This window comes from Piliocolobus tephrosceles, chromosome 5, assembly GCF_002776525.5.
Source record: "Piliocolobus tephrosceles isolate RC106 chromosome 5, ASM277652v3, whole genome shotgun sequence".
NCBI lineage: Eukaryota > Metazoa > Chordata > Mammalia > Primates > Cercopithecidae > Piliocolobus > Piliocolobus tephrosceles.
Window position 1 is genome coordinate 103,264,679 of NC_045438.1, and position 19,793 is coordinate 103,284,471.

The 19,793-nt window shown below is 36.9% G+C and overlaps 1 protein-coding gene across 2 annotated transcripts in view; it reads right to left on the minus strand.

Annotated features, from left to right (window-relative positions):
• The window catches only part of ADGRB3 (adhesion G protein-coupled receptor B3), a 765,428-nt gene that overhangs the window by 432,416 nt on the left and 313,219 nt on the right, over positions 1-19,793 (minus strand). For both annotated transcript variants that reach the window (XM_023230291.2, XM_023230292.1), the window contains 2 exons: positions 16,741-16,905; positions 16,116-16,280 (listed from right to left, as the gene is read on the minus strand). In XM_023230291.2, coding sequence (XP_023086059.1) covers positions 16,116-16,280; positions 16,741-16,905 — 330 coding nt within the window. The remainder of the gene's footprint in view (positions 1-16,115; positions 16,281-16,740; positions 16,906-19,793) is intronic.

Genomic DNA, 19,793 nt, shown 5'->3' on the forward strand with positions numbered 1-19,793 from the left:
TGGATCCTAGAATCCACACTCCTCAGTCATCTTCCTTTTTTGTTTCCCACATATCCTCTTCATGACCTTGAATTATCTAAGATAGTCCTCTCCCTCTGAGTATATATAAATATATACTCATTTATTTATTCTAGGTTCCCATTAAAACACATAGGCCATGTTTTCAATTTGTGTCTTGTTTGCTTGGTGGAGGGTTTAGCAGTCAATTCAACCTTCAGCAGCCCCATTTTCATTAGCTGTCTCCTCCTAACCTTACCAATGATCTGCCAACAAACCTCATCTTAGTCTCACACAGTCTGGGCCTTGTCTGTACCACTATATTTTGACTTTTCTCACCTTCGTGGAAATACTTTCTTCAACATCTTAAGCCTTTCTCCAACACTCCTCCACCAATCCCTCAGAGCATTCTTTCTTTGTCTCCTTCTCTGTGTACTTCTCAGAGTCATTCATAACTTACTTTTTCCTTATGTTAAATGTTTTTCTTAGATAATTTAAAACATATTAATAATAGTAATATAATCAAATTAGTATTCATTGAGCCCTTTTGGAGAGCTTTACATGCATGGACACATTTGCTCTCTCCCAACTACATACGAGTTAGCACCTATGAGTTAGAGGTGACTCTTATCCTTCTTTATCACGTGGGGAAACAGAAGCACAGAGAAGCAAATGAACTATTTTTCTTCCTCAAATTCCAAACTTTATTACATATCGAATCCAGAGGAGAAAATGAGTGCAGGAGGAGAAGGTTGGATGGGGAGGAGTCATTTTGCCAGGTGCTCCAAACCTTCCCCACTGGGGAGCCTAGCCATGCCCTCCTGGCTCCATCAAAGCACCTGGGCTGTTAAATAGGGTAAGAGAGCTGTGTTGAGGTTGGCAAGGCCCTTTCCTAGGACACAAGAACTGGATTTGTCACAGTTTAGCTTGAGAATGGTGGTGATGAATAGGAAAGGACTCATCATAAATCAAAAATAGAGAATAATAAAACTAATCACAAAAAAACCTACAACTCAAGTGAGGGTAAGGGCAGCCTCTAGTTAGAACTAACTGCCTCAATATCTTGGGAATAGAAACAACAGGAAAATAAATTAAGAGATACAGCAGCCACCAGTAGCGAAGCACCAGTAACCACCCATTCCCACACTGGTCCCAAAGGTTAGCAAGCCAGAGCTACTTCACTGCCTGTTGCATCTGTGCCCCACCCTTTGGAGAGCACATGCTACTGTCCCTGCTGCCCCATCCTGCCTCCCACCAGCAGGCCACGGAGGTCCTTGGAAGTGTCTCCTAAGGAGAGCAGTAGCAATATCAGGAAGCAAAGGCAAGGTCCAGAGACCAGACAGTGGTGAGGGAAGGTACTGCTACAAAACTAATGGTGCCCAGATTAATGCCAATGAAGGGGAATCAGTGGAAAAGAAGAAAAGTTAGTAAATGTTGGAGCCTCAATAAGTACGTAATCAATTGGTTTCTGATCCCACACTTTGCTTGTTATATGGCAGTCATGCCTGGACACATGCCCTCTACTTCCACTATGTATTAGGAACATATACAGTCATCCCTGTCATCTATGGGGGATTTGTTCCAGGATCTCCTGCAGATACCAACATTCACTGATGCTCAACTCCCTGATATAAAATGGTATAGTATTTGCATGTAACCTACGCTGTTCCTCCTGTATACAGTTAATCCTTGAACAACACAGGTTTGAGCTACATGGGTCCACCTATATGTGGATTTTTTTTCAACTAAACACTTAGTAAAAATACGATATTGGCAGGATATGAGACCTGCATCTAAGAAGGGCAGACTTTTCCAACACACAGGTTCTGCAGGGTGATCTGCAAGACTTGAGTAGACAGGATTTTAGTAGACACAGGGTCCTGGAACCAAGGTATGACTGTACCGTAAGACATCTCTATACTATTTATAATACTTAATCCAATGTAAATGCTATATAAATAGTTGCTATCATGTATTGCTTAGGAAATAACAAGAAAAAATTTGTACACGTTCAATATAGACATCATTTTCTTTCTGAATATTTTTGATTTGTGGTTGCTTCAATCCACAGAGATGAAACTCATGAATATTGACAGCCAACTATTTGTATTTCTTTGGTTCAGATATCTTTCTTGGGTTTTGGCTGGCATAATCAGTTTTTGAGAGGCATTTTTTACTTGGCTATTCCAAAGAAATCTCAAGTAAAGCTGCTCATACTTCAATTCCCAACATTATTCTCCACAATGCTGTTTGTTTCCTCTCCTTGCATTTCCTAACACTGCTAATGGTACTACAATCTTGTCCCCATAACTAAAACCATCAGATCCATCTTCTAGTCATCCTTATCTTACTTTTAACCTTCCCTGATTTTACCTCCACCACTCGCCTAGGCATTCATTCTGTCCTGGTTAAATTAGGGGAACAACCTCATTGGTTATTTCATGCACTTACCTGACATATGCTGGGCCCATGTGCTAGCACCTGTGCTAGCACTAACCTGTGCTAGGCTACATTTTTACATAATATGTGCTGTTAATGTAACATATGCTAGGCCCTGCTTTAGAAAGAACCAATGGTGCATAAGAAAAGCAGTCTGGGCTGGGCACAGTGGCTCATGCCTATAATCCCAGCAGTTTGGGAGGCTGAGATGGGCAGATCACGAGGTCAGGAGTTTGAGACCAGCCTGGTGAAACCCCGTCTCTACTAAAACTACAACAATTAGCTGGGTGTGGTGGCATACACCTGTAGTCCCAGCAACTCTGGAGGCTGAGGCAGAAGAATCGCTTGAACCCAGGAAGCAGGGTTTGCAGTGAGCCAAGATCGCGTCACTGCACTCCTGCCTGGATGATAGAGTGAGACTCTGTTTCAAAAAAAAAGAAAGAAAGAAAGAATAAAAGAAAAGCAGTCTATCTAGTCATTCTTTTAGTCAAAGGGAGGAGGCAGAGGTGAAACAAACAATTACTTGAGTGCAATTGTGATGAGCACTTCAAACAGTAAGTACAGAGTGCTGTTTTAATCTAAAAACTGAAGAATTAAGGAAGGCTTCCTGGAGGAAGTGACATATAATTAAAACTGGCAGTGTGAGGTACAATAAATGCTCCAGGAAGGAAAAGCCTTCAAAGGCCTTGAAGCAAGGAAGATCTTGGGGCATCGAGTTCAGCAGGGCTGGAAAGAGAAGAGTAAGGCCAAGTGTAATGGTCTGGTGAGAGAGGCCATGATTAGAGCCTATAAGGCCGCATGGGCAGCCATTGTAGTGTTCTAAACAAGTGACATGATTCAATTTAAAATTTTAAGATCAGGGTGCCTTCTGTGGGTAGAACAGATGGCCAACACCGTGGAGGAGACCAATGCAGTGCTTCAACCCTGAAACACTGATGGCTTTAGGTAGGATGATTACACTAAAGATGAGAAAAATTGGTGGATACAAGGTAAATTGAGGAGGTAGACAAAACTATGTGGGAATTTAGGAAAACAAAGGGGTCAAGGATGATGCTTGCTTTCTGAGCTGAGGAGCTGGGTAGTAAGTGGTGCTATTCTCCTCCATCTGCGCCCTTAATCCAATTTTCATGCCACATCAAAAGAGTAATCTCTAAAATGAAGTTTAATCCCATAGTTTTCTGCTTAAAAACCTCCCATGCTTCTCCAGTGCTGACAGGATAACATGGCAAGAACTGAGATAGCTGTGCTCAGTGTGATGCAAAGGCCCTGCTTGTAAGGGGCCTAGCCTACCATTCCCATCATGGCTCATATTTACTCTCCTATGCAGCAGCCACACAGTTAATTTTTCTGAATATTTTTGATCTGTGTTTGGTTCAATCCACAGAGGTGAAACTCATAGATACTCTTCTTATTTTGAGGGGTGAAATTCCTATTTATCCTTAAAATTCTGCTTAAATGATGTATTCTCCGATAACTCTTTCCTAATATCTCAGTCATTGAATATATGAATATTATAGCTCTTCTCAGAACAGATTGAAAATACTTGGATACATCTGTGAATCTCCCCGATTCCCCAGTGTTGCTTTTTAGGAGACTAGCCATGTTTTACCTTATCTTTTTAATCTGTTGTAATGAACTCCAGTGGTATATAGTGTATAGTAGGTGTTCAAAACACTTTCATTAAATACATCACTTTTACTGGGGAAATAAATAACATACCAACGCTGTCCAATAAAACTTTTTGCAATGATAGAAATGTTTTCTATTCTCACTCTCCAGTATGGTAGGTGCTAGGAAAATGTGGCTCGTGCAATTGAGAAGTGAATTTTGGATTTTATTTAATTTTAATTAATGTACATTTAAATTGAAATAACTACTATGTTGGACAGTACTGTAATAAATGATATTCATGTTTCTATAAATGCCAACCAAAAACTATTACAGAATACTAAAAGAAGGAAAATTAGAATAAATATTAAAGTTCAAAAAATACATCATGAATAGGTTATTACATAATTGAATTATAGATACAATGACTAGCCCGTTTTTAGTAACGACATGGCAGTAGTTAATCTAATCTGACTGCCACATTTGATTATTCTTTTTGTTCCATCTATACATCCCACTTGTGTTCATTATCTCCTTCATTATCTCTTCATTTATAATCTTTCCCTTTCATTTCACTTGTACTGTCTTTTTGGTTTTCAATGCTTTGAAATTCAAATTGCCTTTAGTTCCACTGGTGAACTTTGAAATACATTTCATAAAACCTGTTTCTATAGCTGAATACTAGATTTCCTGATTCAGTCGTGACATAAGAAAACGAAGATTCAATTTGTATCATGAACTTTTTCATTTTCCTGTGGGGGTATCAGAAAATTTTTCACATTTAGTATTATTCTGGCAGAAGGTACTTCGTTGCTCCCTGCCCCTCCCCCATGGTCAACTGTGTGGTCAGAAAATGTGGTCATTGCAAATCTTAGCCACTAGATGGCACTGGTGAGCCAGTAGGGTGAAACGTTTACTGGGCCGACTGCGAAATTTGATGGGTTCAAAATTAAGGTGGGGAGTAACAGCAAATATGTGAAATAAGTCAATGCTTGATTTTGCTTTTTAAGGCAACTAGTTGGGGAAAAATAAAACGTCCTCTTTTCATGTAAGTACAATGTTTAATGATTAAACTAGCGTCAGTTACAGCTTACCTCTCCTCTCCCCTGTTCCACTTTCACAGCTTCCCACCAGCTGCGCAGCCTTCTCCACCCTTCTTCAGTATTACAGGCTGACTGCAACCTCAGAGCTTGTGCGCAGGTTTTTTCTGCCTAGACTATCCCCCGCCTCCTCCCCCTCAAACATGTCTGCATGACTCATGTCTTTCTAGCCTTCAATCTTTTCTCAAACCTCACATTCTTAGACCCCACTGACTGCCCCTCAAACACTCTCATCTCTTTCTCTGCTTTATCTTTCTCCAAAGCACTTGTCTATCACCTTGTAACATCTATACATGTTTTTAGCTGATTTTTTTTTCTCTCTCTCTTTTGGCTAGACATGTTTTTGAATTACCCTATTTTTTAAGATCACAGAGAATGAAGATGATTTTGCAGAAATACTGTAGACACTGTGTGTGGGGCGGGGGTGAAGGTGGGGGTGGATCCTCTAGCAGTAGATAGCCCCTGTCCAGTTAGGAGCAGAAAGACAGGGAGGTTAGCTACTACAGTTACCTTAAAAATTAGTCAAAAGAGGTTTCCGGGGTCTCATGTAATGACTAAGTTTGGCCTTGGAGGGCTATATCTGACTTAGTAAGAGCCTATAGGACGTTTTTTTAGAATCCCCCAATGTGCCCTACACACATCCTCACTCTGGTTAAGGAAGAAGCTGATTAAATAGTTGTTTTCCTTTGACCAACCACATCTTTCAATTACTGAATTTTACCTTCTTAGTGAGTGACCAACAGTTTGGTCTACCTACAAACAGACAAACAAAATGGAAAGCAAAAATCAGTAATTTTTTAAACCTAAATATGTCAACAACTTTTCGTTTTGTTCCACAGTAAATTTACGAAGCCTTGGAGTCATTGTGCTTCTTGGAGACAGAAACACACTACGCAAATTATTATTATTATTAATTATTAATTTTTTTAAAAAGGAAGATGGCAGGGGAATCATAGATTCACAGTTGCAAACACGTCCAGGGTTTTCAGCTTTTTAGTAGTAATGTCAAATAACACAGCTGCTTTAAATATTTTATCAAAGGTGACTTGGCATTCTTTGAAGAGTCTATCTCAGAAAATAGGTCCATTTATGCTTATAACAAAAGCAATATAGCTTAGACATTAAAATAACAATTTATTTTCTCTCACTTCATCTTTATGAATTTTCCAGTAGTGGGATCTTTGTAGGTACTTCTCAGTGCCACTTACAGAATTCATTCATTCAACAAATATTTACTGGGTACCCATCATATCCCAGTCACCTTGTTAAATACTACACATAGAAAAGGCTAAGTAAGAATAATCAATGTCTCTTGACTCCTAAAATTGTCATAAAGATAATAATTTGAGAAATTACAGTACACAGGATGCCCACTCTAAGATGGGAAGCCCTGACTGCTCTGGGAGTACCTTAGGGAAGAGTGTGTCAGTGGAAGATTTCCAGAGGGATGTCCAGGTTGAGGTGTAAAGGAGAAGCAGGAGTTCACCAATGAAGAAGGGGAGAATGTGTCATGGGACCCACATGTGGGAAAATCCAGGGAGCAAAGAGAACTGGGAATAACCAAGAAGGTGACCGTTTCAGAAAGGGTAAAGTGTAAAGTTGGGGATAAGTAGAGGTGGGCGATTGCAGGAGGGGGAGGGGTAATATATGATGAAGTAAGCAAGGATCTTGACTTTATATTAGGGGCAAGGGAAATTTATGACAAGGTTTTAAATGCTTGCTATGCCTGCAGCTTGGAGAAAGGATCGAAGGACAGAGAGCTGAAGACAGGGAAGGCTACCACAATCTAAATGATGTAATTAGGGAAGGGATGAAGAATCATAGGATGTAGATTAATTCAGATTTAGGAGGTAGAATGGGCTCAGCACTATGGCTGATTGTATGTAAGAGGTGCGGAGGATAAAGAAATAAAAGACAGAACTCAGGTTTCCAGGAAGGATATCTTATGGCTAACTAGACTGTGAACTACAACATATGAGGAAGAGATGACTTGGGAGAGGATATGCTGAAAATAGTTTTGAGTTTGACATATTTAGGCACATATAGGTATTATAAAAAAGTTAATTGATACATATGATGGAATCAAATCTCCAGAAGAAAACAAGCTAGAGATAGAGATTTGTTTTGATTATTTTTCTGTTTAATGGCACCTCTGTGTGTTTTGTAAATTAGAAAATAAATAACTAGCTGAGGTTACTCTCTGAACTCAACATAAAAGCATACGATTGTGCAGCAATAGGAAGGATTCTCTTTTTATGCCTTAGCTAAAAGGAATAGTAACTTTGTTCATCAGCTCAAAGATCTCACTGTTTGCTATTACTAGTGCAAAGATACAAAAATCCATTTGTAAGATACAACTGTACTTGAAGTCACAAGTATGTAGTTAGCATGCCTCCTTAAAGTAAGGTAGCAATTACCTAGTGATTTGTTGTTAATCTGTCTATTCAAACTGATTTTCTGACTCTTAAAAATAGCAGAAATGATATAGGGCTTAAATCAATTTGGTGTGGAAAATGAGTTTTCACTCCATATGCTAGAATTTCAGCATTAAAAAGAAATTGATTCTAAACTATAGAGCTGACATACACACACAAAAAGAAAAACATGTACTACTCAAGACCCCACATTTCAAAATTCGCTTGTTGGCAATTCATGAATTCTTGTGTTTGGGGAATTCCCTGTGCTGGAGGATGCAGCGGAAAATAAGACGGACCCAGTGTCTGTGCTCAATGACTTATGGCTCTAATTTCCAAGGTGGAACCTACTGCTGCTGCTAAGGTCTGTGGGAAAAAGAAGAGTGTTTATGAAGTATGTTTCATAACAGCATTCCTCATATAGGAAATGGTTTTAATCTGTCTCACATCGAAACAACATACAATTATATCAGCAATATTTACACAACATTATGAGTTATTTTTCTTACTGTGTTATATATTTTAATTCACGGGATTCTTATAACCTTGTGAAGTGAACAGAATTGTTATTCTGATTTTAAACATGAGGAAGTCAAGACAGAAAAGTATTTAGTGTTTAGCCTGAGGCCACTAAGCTAGGAGATGATGGCCTATGGTCAAATAGCTGAGTTCATTCTCAGAGAAGTTTACCTCTTCTTTAAGCAGAGGAGTTTTTTTTTTTTTTTTTTTTTTTATTGTTATGGTGGTAAACAAGTTATTTATACATTTTGGAAAAATTTGTTTTTAAGTCTGGAAGTTAGCAAACCATGAATTTTCAATGTATTAGCAAATGGTACATATTGCAGATTGTTTAAGTACCTGGTGAACAGTGTTTTATATACATACTCATAAGCAAATTCTGTATTATTGTTGTATAATTTTATATTTAAACTTAGCAGACAAGATCACTCTAGTTTCAACCTGAAAACAAAGTTAATTAAAAAATTAGCTAACTAACTTTGAGGAATAACTCTAAAAAGCTATTTACTAACTTTTAGTTATACTGAATTTTATACGGGGGTATGCTCAACATTTTGCTGGAAAGTTGTGTTTACTAAGTGTCTGTGTTACCTTAGGGACAGCCAAAGATGACAGTGAGTCTTAGCCTTCTCTAGGTCATAGCACATGTAGAAATGATAGTATCTGGAGGCACAATGGGAGAAGTAGGCAAGGCTACTGAACACTGGAGACCACTAGCCACAGTCTCCTGCCTTGTCAGTTGCTCTGAGGCTTTAGGAACCACTATTCGGGCGCAGTTGGGACCAATCCTCCCATGACACGGTAGAACTGCCTTGAGAAGCTCTGGCTTAAAATAAAGAGCTGGGCTGAGATTTGGGGAAACTGAACAACTCGCTACAGAAACATATATTTTTCCTACCTCCCATATCTCAATTACTTATTTCCAAAGAAAGAGGAATCATACCACAATTTATAACTACAAAATAAAAAATCATATATGTGATAGAAATGCTCTTCCAGTAAATTAGTCCATTGAACAGACTTTTGAAAGACTGAAAGGTCATGAAGTGTAAGGCATTAACATCAGAGTCATCGCAAACTTTTTATTCATATGCTTTTATATAAATGTTTTCATTAGTTATAGCTTTTATGATATGAAATAAAAACATTCAAAAGGGCTTAACCTATTATATTTAACTAGGCTCAGTGAAGAACCAGGAATTCAGAAGACTGAGAACAGATAGTTCATCTGCAGTGAGCTGGAATTTCAACAGATATCATCATATAATAATAATAATAATAATAATATATAATAAGGAAATATCAAACAAGTGTATAGGGGTTCAAAGAAGAAAGAACACTTATGAGATTGTGGGAGAAAGAATTATTAGGAGAGCAGACATCTCTTAATGGATGGGCTCCCAAATTCTCCCATATCAACAGATGAGGATAAGGGAGGGGACAGGGACATTAGGGGAGCCCAAGTGAATAACAGTGCAAACAGCACCATAAGGGGAGAATATGCACCCTTGCATCCAGAAACCAGAGGCTGCATCTGCTTGATTCTATTACATATGAACAAATGTATATTAAAATATGTATCATAAATGAGTAGAATGAGATAACATTGGAAAGCTAGTGAAGCTGATAGAAGTATTAGAATCTCAGGGATCCCAGTAGGATGACATTTGGCCAGTAATGAAAAGCCACAGAAGTTTTTTGAGCAAGCGAGTCATAAAAACAAGGCTATAAAGAAGAGAGAATATCAGATAAATCTGTGTAGAAGAGATTAGAGAAGGCAGGTGTTGTAATAATATGGGTAACAGACAGAGTACATGAACTGCCGCTTGATGATCCTAATTAGCTCCAGCATTACATCCTTGAAATAATCTTCTGCAGCACATATTATTATCCCTATTTTATAGATGAGGACACCAAGGCCCAAGACGGTACTTTGTTGAACTCCATAGTTCAGGCTCTTTCTGCTGCACTGCTCCTTCCTTCCTGGAAGCTGGTGGCGCAGGAAGTGAAAGCAGGGCCACTGAGAGAAATACCATGATGGACTCCATCTAGAAGAATGAGGAATCACTCCAGGTGACACCGAGGATCTGGTGGTCAGAGAAGAAGTTTCCCCAGTCACCTGGAGTCTGAATGGAGTCCCAGGTAGGAAAGAAATATCAGGTTTTGTGAGTGATTGGGCATAAATGTAGATTCGTGGGCGTTGCTCACAGAAGCTACAGTTGGTGAGAAAGAGATCAACCAAAGAGGAGAGTGCTGGGGCAGAGTCTTAGGTCATTCATATGTCAGGATACACAAGGTGAGAAAAGTGTTGATGAGAAACATCAAAGACCAATATTCAGATTTAGTGTCTTGGTAAACATTAAGCTCAAAAAAGGTTTAAAAATAATTTTAAATCTCTTAATTTAAAATAATTGTTAAACAGTTCCTAAAGTTTATTTTTTCCCAGAAAAAATGGTGTGGGATGAAAAATATACATAAAAAAATCGTAAAAGGTGGTTCTTACATTTTTCTTTTCAATTTGAGAATGATCAGCATGCTGTTAAATATTTCTAAATTGAACAAGGTAGGGTAATATAAGATTACAGAAAATTGCTTTTTAAGCAATTCATGGCAGAAACTGTGAGAGTTTTATCAAAGTCTCATCTGAAGAAAATCTGATAAAATGAACTGTGACAATAAGTATCTCCATAGCAACAGGTTTGAATAATAGACATCTGGTATACATACTGTATCCACAGTAGTACTATCTGTTCTTAATTCTTTTAGATCTCAGCGGTTCTTCCCCAAGTCTGCCCATAAAACTCAGCTTGCTTTGCTGCAGAACTGTAGACTAAAATAGGTGGTAAAACTCATCCTTTTTGAGAGGATTGGATACTATTTTAGGTATTTATTAAAAGCAACAGGTGGTCTCTCTCATCTGTGGGGTATCTTCAAGTTCTAATTCATTTTCCTACTTTTTACTATTTATCTGAAGTGACTTGGCAAGAACAAATAGAACATTTAATATTAAAGAAGTCAATAACTAGTGAGACCTACTGTCACCATTAAATTCAGTGGTTGGTTTTAGGTGAACAACTGGTGTGGACACTTGCGTAGGACCTAATTTGCTATTCCCCAAAATATGCAGTCAAAACACTAGCTTTAACCTTTTGAAGAACGCAACAGATAACATAATTCCTTAAAGAATATACAGATAACATCTGAAAGCAGAAAATAGTATAAATTCCAATGGAACAGGAGCTTTAAAAAGTACTATTTGTGCTTAATTAAATTTGGTTTGAAATGAAAAAGGTAAAGCAGGTGTCAATTTGTATGCAAATATTTCATTATACAGTAGTGTGTTTTCTCTTTAGAAAAGAAATGCAAATTTTATACTGACATATTTGGGTTTCTAATAATGATTACATTCAGTCTTAAAATTGAGTGGTTCAATAGTTTAGAAGAGTCTAACTTATTAAACTTGTTAAACTTGTCTCAAAGACAAAAATATTTTTATCAATAGTGATTAGTTCACTATTCTACTAACTGGGACTTGAGAAGAAAATAAGTCAAAGTGAGCTAAGAACTCATCTTCCTCCATGACACAATCCCACACCAAGTATTTTATATCTGTATGTGTAAATATTAGCTAATTAGCTAATACTCATGGAGGATAAGAGGCAGGGGAAATATACTGCTCAGGAAGAGAGATGCTGGGGCTGGCAATGTCAAGACTGCAGATCTGTGTCTTGGCAGTGCCTGGTTTTACATCAGACTTGTTCAAATGATACCCAAGTTGTTTCTCCTGCTCTTCGTAGTACAGGAAAAATGAAGATTGGAGAACTGAGAGTTGGAGAATGACTAAACCATCTTTTTTTGTGCACAACAGCTAGTTAATAGTCCTATTTATCTTTAAATGACTGCTGTAAAGAGATCTTATTTTGGCTGAAACATGAGGTGGCTAGAGGCACTCAAAATGAATTGTGTTTTCATTATCAACCAATTCCAGAAAGAATCCCTCATTATTTATGAAAAAGGATGACAAAAATAAAATTGTGCAATTTTGTTGAAGTGATATTTCAACTTTCTCCCGTGGAACAGAGGTAGGGGACTGTATTCCACTTCTTTGTTAATTTTATCACCTTATCATTATTATTTTTACTAGAAGTTAGTGCAACCCAAAGAATGGTTTGCAGACCAGCATCTTCAGCATCACTTGAGACCTTCATAGAAATGCAAATTCTCAGGCTCATTCAAGACCGACTGAGTCAGAATAGCTGGGGGGTCTGGCTCAGGAATTTGTGTTTTAACAAGCTCTCTGGGTGATTCCTATGTACACTGAGGTTTGGGAAGCACTGCTTTGGACAATGAGGGAGGCACTGTAAAAAAGATAGGAATGCAAAGTAGGCAAGCTTTGTGCTGCTTCTTTCCTACTGAAGCGAAGTTAAAAGACAATTACTCAGAAACCAAAGGAAGACTCGCCTGGTCTCCTGAGAAGACATAATCCTATCAGAGAGCAAACTTACAGAAATAAGGAACCGTTACTTCCAGAATGACATATCTCCTCAGCAGGGTGGGGATGGGGATCACATTCGCTGTACTATAGGGCACCAAATCCTAATAGAAATGTATTACAGTGTTCAAGACAAATTTTGCATTACCAACACTACTGCTGCCCTCCTTTAGTATGAATATTTATAAATAAACATCACAATAATTCCTACATTTCTGGTCTAAGTTGCTAATACTGTATACACTTATGATATGGCTGTCTTACTTCACAAGTGTTTATCAGCACATTCAACCTGGAGGCTTCACCCACCATTTACAGACAAAGCAACTGTGGTTCCGTGAAGGAAATTTTATGTATAAATAAAGTGTAATTTTTACTTGTAAATGGTAGGTTCCAACTTAGCAGTTAATGACTAAAGAGTAATGATCCTAGAATTGGAGTTATAGAAGTAGCAAGCCCTTCTCCTAAGAACAGGGCAAAGTGCTTCCTAGGAAGCTAGAACATAAACTTAGGACAACCCAGCAGTAACACTTGCTTTCTGAATATTATTAACCAGGAGAATATTGGGGTGAAAATCAAATTAAAAACCTAAAAAATATTATGTGTGACACTGTAACAATTTAAAAAATTAGGGGAGCTATTACCATCCTACCATTTAAACCTTCAAAAGCCTGAGGATATACAATGAGACTGAGATAAATGAAACCATTATCTGGTGAGTCTGACCAGTTTAAAAATTAGGCCACTTATTATCTCCCTTGTAGCTATTCTATTTCCCAACTAGCATTATTTAAAAAAAAAATATTTTTTTTCATTTCTACAATTATTTTTTATGAAAACAAAAGAAATATTTTTTTGTGGTCAATGATGATATTTTTAATACTTATTTTATCTATCTACCAGCAAAGAAATATCCTAATCTCGAGGGGAAAATAGTTTTATTTTTCATTTTTAGTAGACATCATAACAGCTTTTGATTAGATCCAGATGAATAATCACTATTTTCATTAATTATTCAGACAAAGATGGTTATATATTATATTTCTCCTTCCTGACAACAAAGGACCTCTTAGCAAACTTGATTAATTTGTTCTGACTCCAAATGTGTAAAATAAATAGTAGTTGTTTTCAGCAACTTGAAGAAAAATTAAGAATGAATAGACTAAAAGTAATACTAGAAAAAGCATATTGTTTAAAAAAATTGTTGAAACTTTGTTGTTAACACAAAGACAAAGATGCCTTAGAAAATGTTATGGTAATTTGAAAGTTTTCTCAAGGTATATTGTCAATCTGCACATAAAAAAGTTAAATAATTAATATAAAAGAAAAACCCCTTTTGTAAACTAAAAAAAAATTCTCTAAGCAAAGCAGAGGTATTTTTGAAATTAACAGTCACACACAATTTCTGATGAACAATGCAATTTTTGTTTATATAAATGCACTAGACTAGGATATATTCAAAAGCTTGGTGTATACATATATATTTATTTATATTTATTTGCCCCTGTATAAGTAGTGATGTTTAAATTATTTAGCTGATTCAAGATTTCTTTTTAATCATGAAAATGGTATCTATATGCTTGTAAGTAATTTGTGGTTCTTTTCATATCATATAATTGACAAGCATAAAATGAAAATGTTAATAATACCAAAAATGTATAGTGTTTATATTTTTTTTTTTTAGTTGTATGTGATTTTTTTTAACCTGCCTTAAGTCATGAAAGCCAGCAAACAAGCCCAGCAAATAAGGTACACTGTCTTTTTCATAAATAGATCTGTAAAATGTTTTTCAAACAGCAGGTGGCAATCTCTGTAAATCTGATTGCAGCAGGACTATCTTGGCTCTATATATGCAGATGAAAGACAGTTTTAAAAGACCAGTTAAGAACTGTGGTATGCTCAGACTGGTTTAGATAACATCAAATATTGAAGGGGTTGATTTAATTATGTTTACTATTCTGTGAAATTTCTCCCTAGGCAAAATAAATGTTTTTGTTTAATACATCTTAATTCCTCTTATGCAGCACTAGAGGAATTTCACAGTGCTAATCTGAATAGGTATCATCCTCTTAATAACCCTGCATGCTGATTACTTCTTATATTGAATTCATATGGCCTTAAGAATTAGTAAACCTAATTTTAGATTTTTTTTTTTTGAGATGGAGTCTTGTTCTGTCGCCCAGGCTGAAGTGCAGTAGTGCAATCGCGGCTCACTGCAACCTCTGCCTCCTGGGTTCAAGCTATTCTTCTTCCTCAGCCTCCTGGGTAGCTGGGATTATAGGTGCATGCCACCACAGCTGGCTAATTTTTGTATTTTTAGTAGAGACGGGGTTTCACCACATTGGCAAGTCTGTTCTCGAACTCCTGACCTCAGGTAATTCATCCGCCTCGGTCTCCCAAAGTGCTGGAATTACAGATGTGAACCACCACGCCTGGCCCTAATTTTAGATCTTTTTAAAGCTCCCCCAAAACTCCAACTGACATATTGTTACTATTAAAATCCAGTTCTGTTGTTATTCTTAGTGTTGTACTATGAGAAGTCTTTATAATTCTAACTATGGAAAAATACAAAGCTTTGACTCCTGGATATCTCTTAGAATACCTTGGTTTTTCTAGTTGAAACAATCATGTGAGATAAAGGCAGAAATTCATAGCATTCTGAACTGAAAAGGAACCTCAAAGATCCCACAACCAGCTGTACTCACTACCCCCAGGAATCAGACAGCCAGAGAGATCAGTTAGCTTGCTCACAGAGTTACTAGCAGCAACAGGACTCTAAGTGGGTCTTCAAATTCTCTAGGTTCAGCACGTTGACACTGTATTGTCAAGTTTTAAAATTCTGTCCTATCACATCTTTGGTATGTTTATAGTATTTTTCTTAGGATATCATTATAAAATCCTGACTTACACTTACTTATTGAGTCCTCAGTGTGTCAATAACATTTTAATGGAATGTACCATGATTAGGAAGGAGTTTTTGTTCTAAATGATCCTGTAAAATATGTGCTGTATAATCTGGGCAGTTTCTGGCCTTTCATTATTTTCTCTGCTTATATGTAAAATCTTTTAATGTAGCAGGACTTTCATTTTTTCATTAGCATTAAGACTTTATACTTTCATTTTTTTAAAAATGCATTCCTCATAGGAATTTCATTTGCCAATGAAAAATGGGGCAAAGGCAAGTAAATGTAGATAACCAAGGTCACACATCAAGGTGAGAGTAATTAGCAACAGAACTTAAAAGTATCTGAATGTCAGCAACACTTCTTTATCTTCTCATTCATTTCTTACGTCTTTACATTTCCAGTACGTATATCCCATGGCAACTTGTTTTGTATTCTCCACAAACAAATACTTCACATGGAACAATTCTATGACACATAAACAGGGAATGCTCCACATAGTAGAGAAAAAAGTAAGTTGCCACCTATCATTAGTAGTCCTTTAGTTGAGGAAGTATGACCCTTAACCAATGACAATATTTTTAAATCTTTTTTTTTTCAGGTTACAAATGTTTCTTTTGAGATAATTTGGGTTCATTCTCACCAGGGCATCGCTGCTCACTGCATCTTCTCACTTCTTCACCTGTTCCTTCACATTGCTGCCCTGTTATCACCGCACCCTGACAGGTCCTTATTCGCCTTTCCCAGCCACCATCACAGGACTTGGAACAACCACTCCAATGGCCCCACTGATTCCACTGACCATTGGCTGAAAGAAATGTTTCATGGTCAATGTCAGTCGTCTACCACATACTGCTTTAAAAATTTTAAAATCTGAGAATGTTACTACCCCTTCCATTTTTGTTAATCTACCACTGTGAATAAACTTTATTCAAATATTTAACTTACAGGTCATATATAGAGCATTGAGATGAACAGTATAAAAAAGTGTAAAAAGTGCAAGCTCAGTGCTAAACTTCCTCAAATGTATTCATAGTTCATCTCTTGAATTTTACTACTTTACTGGCATGGCATACAGTAGAATAAATTCTGGTATAATTGGCTTCATTAATAAACACACACACACACACACACACACATATATATATATATATATATATATATATACTGATTATCTTATTTCATAGTTCTGGCATAGTTCTGACACATTTTATAACGTGTCCTTTATATGCTACGAGTGCCCATTATATGCAGGAATCAAGCCATACCTGTACATTCAGGGTTGTAGCACTCTCTGCTTTCTGCCCATGGCCCTCTGCATTCGGAGCCTCCATGGGCAGCTGCAGTGCACTGCCGGCTTCTCTGCTGAGTCCCATTCGAGCACGTTACTGAGCACTGGCTCCATGAACTCCACTCTTGCCACTGTCCATCAACTAACAAAGCAGAAAAAGAGACAGTATAAGGATATCTTCCAATAGGAGAGGCTGTACAGAAAGTACCTGGTGAAACCACCCTTGAAGACGAACCCCTATCAACGGACTATGAATTAATACAATGGAAGGTCACACCAGCATGAGATTTTATTAACTCCCCAAATATTATTACCTTATTTTCTCACTTTTATTTTCTTTTATATATCCAGCATATCTTTTTTGTTTTGTTTTGTTTTGTTTTGTTTTGTTTTGGAGATGGAGTCTTGCTCTGTTGCCCAGGCTGGAGTATAATGGCACAATCTCAGCTCACTGCAACCTCTGCCTCCTGGGTTCAAGCAATTCTCCTGCCTCAGCCTCCCAAGTAGCTGGAATTACAGGTGCCCACCACCACACCCCAGAATAATTTTTGTACTTTTAGTAGAGATGGGGTTTTACCATGTTGGTCAGGCTGGTCTCAAACTCCTAACGTTAGGTGATCCACCCACCTCGGCCTCCCAAAATGCTGGGATTACAGGCGTGAGCCACTATGCCAGACCTCCAATATATCTTTTGATTCACTTATTTCTTCAAAAATATTTATTCATCACTCAAACATGCAACACATTGTGCTAGGAGATAGGGTACACAAAACAGTGAACAAACTAAATACTGAGCAAGACCTTATCGAGCTCATGTTTTAGAGAAAGAACCCCTAGAAATAAACCAGAAATTGCATGCTAGATACATCAATTACATGGCAGTGTTGCTAAGGATAGTTTCAGGACATTGTGAGATAAGACTTTGGAAGGTCCAGAGAGTCTTCCTTGACAAACTGAAGCTTCAGGCAAGTCTTGAAGGATAATGAGAAAATACTTAGGATACAGATATGTTCCATGCAGAGGAATATACAAAGGTCTTTGGAAGAAGAATCATGGGCATTTCCAGGAACTGGAAGAAGGTCATTGTGAAAGGCATCTAGAGTGCTGGGTGAAGAGAGATTGAAGAAGTTTTAAAAAAGAGAGAGGCTAGATTTTGCAAAACTTTCATCAGCTGTATTAAGGATTTTGAGTATTATTCTCAGATGTTTAAGAAGCCATTGAACAATTTAAATAATAAGTTCTATTATCAGATGTAGCGTAGGATTGAGGCCAAATTACAGAAGTTGGGAAGGATCTGCGTTGTGATGATGAGGCAGTGCAGATGCAATGTCTGGGAGAGATTAGAAAGTTACTAGGAATGGGTGGTGAGAAGAAACTGAAGAACTGTCCATGGGAGCTGAAGCAAAGAGAGGATCCAGGTGACTCTTAGATGGCTGTTTTCTGGTGACTGGAATTTAATATAGACTGCTGAGCTTGATTTATCTTTGGGAGATTCAAATTGAGATTCATGTATTCATTCATTCAAATAACTTTTGAGAATCTATTAGTCATCAGACACTGTGATAGGTGTTAAGAAGATACACAGAAATAAAAGAATATAAATCCTAACCTCAAAAATTTTATAACTTGGGACATTCTGCATGCAAGCAGATAAATAAATACATAAATAAAAGTTTAAAGACAATGCCATGTGAACATGAAACATGAAGTATTTAGGCTTCAGAGGACATACTGCATCTGCTGGGGATGTAATTATAATAGACATAGAGTGCTGAGTTATGGATAATTTAGATCAAGTCAGCATTGACAAAGGCACAATCCCATATGCCACAAAATAGAAATGAGCAAAGGATTTAACCAAAAATACTTTCCAGATTAGAATGTGCAAACTAGCATGTAAATGTTATAAATGCATCGGTTTATGGAAGTCTACTTTTTTCTAATATCAGTTCATAGTTCTTAGTCAATTTGATCACACGTGAAAGAGAATTCACCACAAATCCAAAATTTCAAAATAAGCTAATATTGCTATGAAAATCCATCCAAATAAACAAGAAAGCCTGGCAGAATATAATAAGTACCTTCAACCTAACTTCAAGCCTAACATGTAGGTATTAAAAAGAGGTTGTTTAATAGGTATCTAGCTGTACTTAATAAACCCTTTATGAGATTTTATAAAAATCACAAAATATCAATTTAATTATTCCATTAATGTAATTTTAGCATCGCACTTTATTAAAAGTACCTGATACAATCATATTGGCTATGTAGTCTATTTTCCAGACTAAAAAGAAAATTCTAGTGAAGCAATAGGATATTATAAATTATCTATTTCTCCTTTATTTTAGCTTTAAACATGAGTGCATTTTTCATTTCAGAATTTTTCTATTCAAAGATAACATTTATTGAGCTTGCAGTATGAAGCCTCACCATCCTAAGCATTCTGAGAAGGGTTTATAAAAAGAGATTCATGCCCTACGCCTTACAATCTATTTGGCAAAAGGATGTACAGTTATGCACACTATTAAGAACATTCAGAAAGAAAGCAGCACATTAACAAAGGTGAATTAGGTGCTGCTAAGCTAATCTTAGTGCTTAGTGACTAGAATAAAGGACTATGTGATGTCCTTAAGTATTCTGGCTTAAGGTAAATTTTGATTATGATTTATTATGAAAGCAATAGTTATATGCTTTCTGGCAAAGAGAGGAAAAGACTGTCTAGTGAAGATGTGATGTCTAGAATAAGCAAGTCAAATGTGGAAATCAGAGAGAAAACAATTTGGCAGGGGACTGTATTTCTATGAAGAATTAGGAAGGACCTTGCTGAGATGATATTAGGAAGAACAAGAACATCTATTTGTGAAGTGTTTTGCTCATCAGGCTTTTACTGAAATAAGACTGTATCAATAATAAAAAAATGTTTTGAGACTTTAAATTCATATATTTATAGTTCTAGTTGTTTAATCCCTTCTGACCATGTACATATTCTGTGTTAATGTTAAAGCTTAAGAGTGAGTTAATATTAAAAAT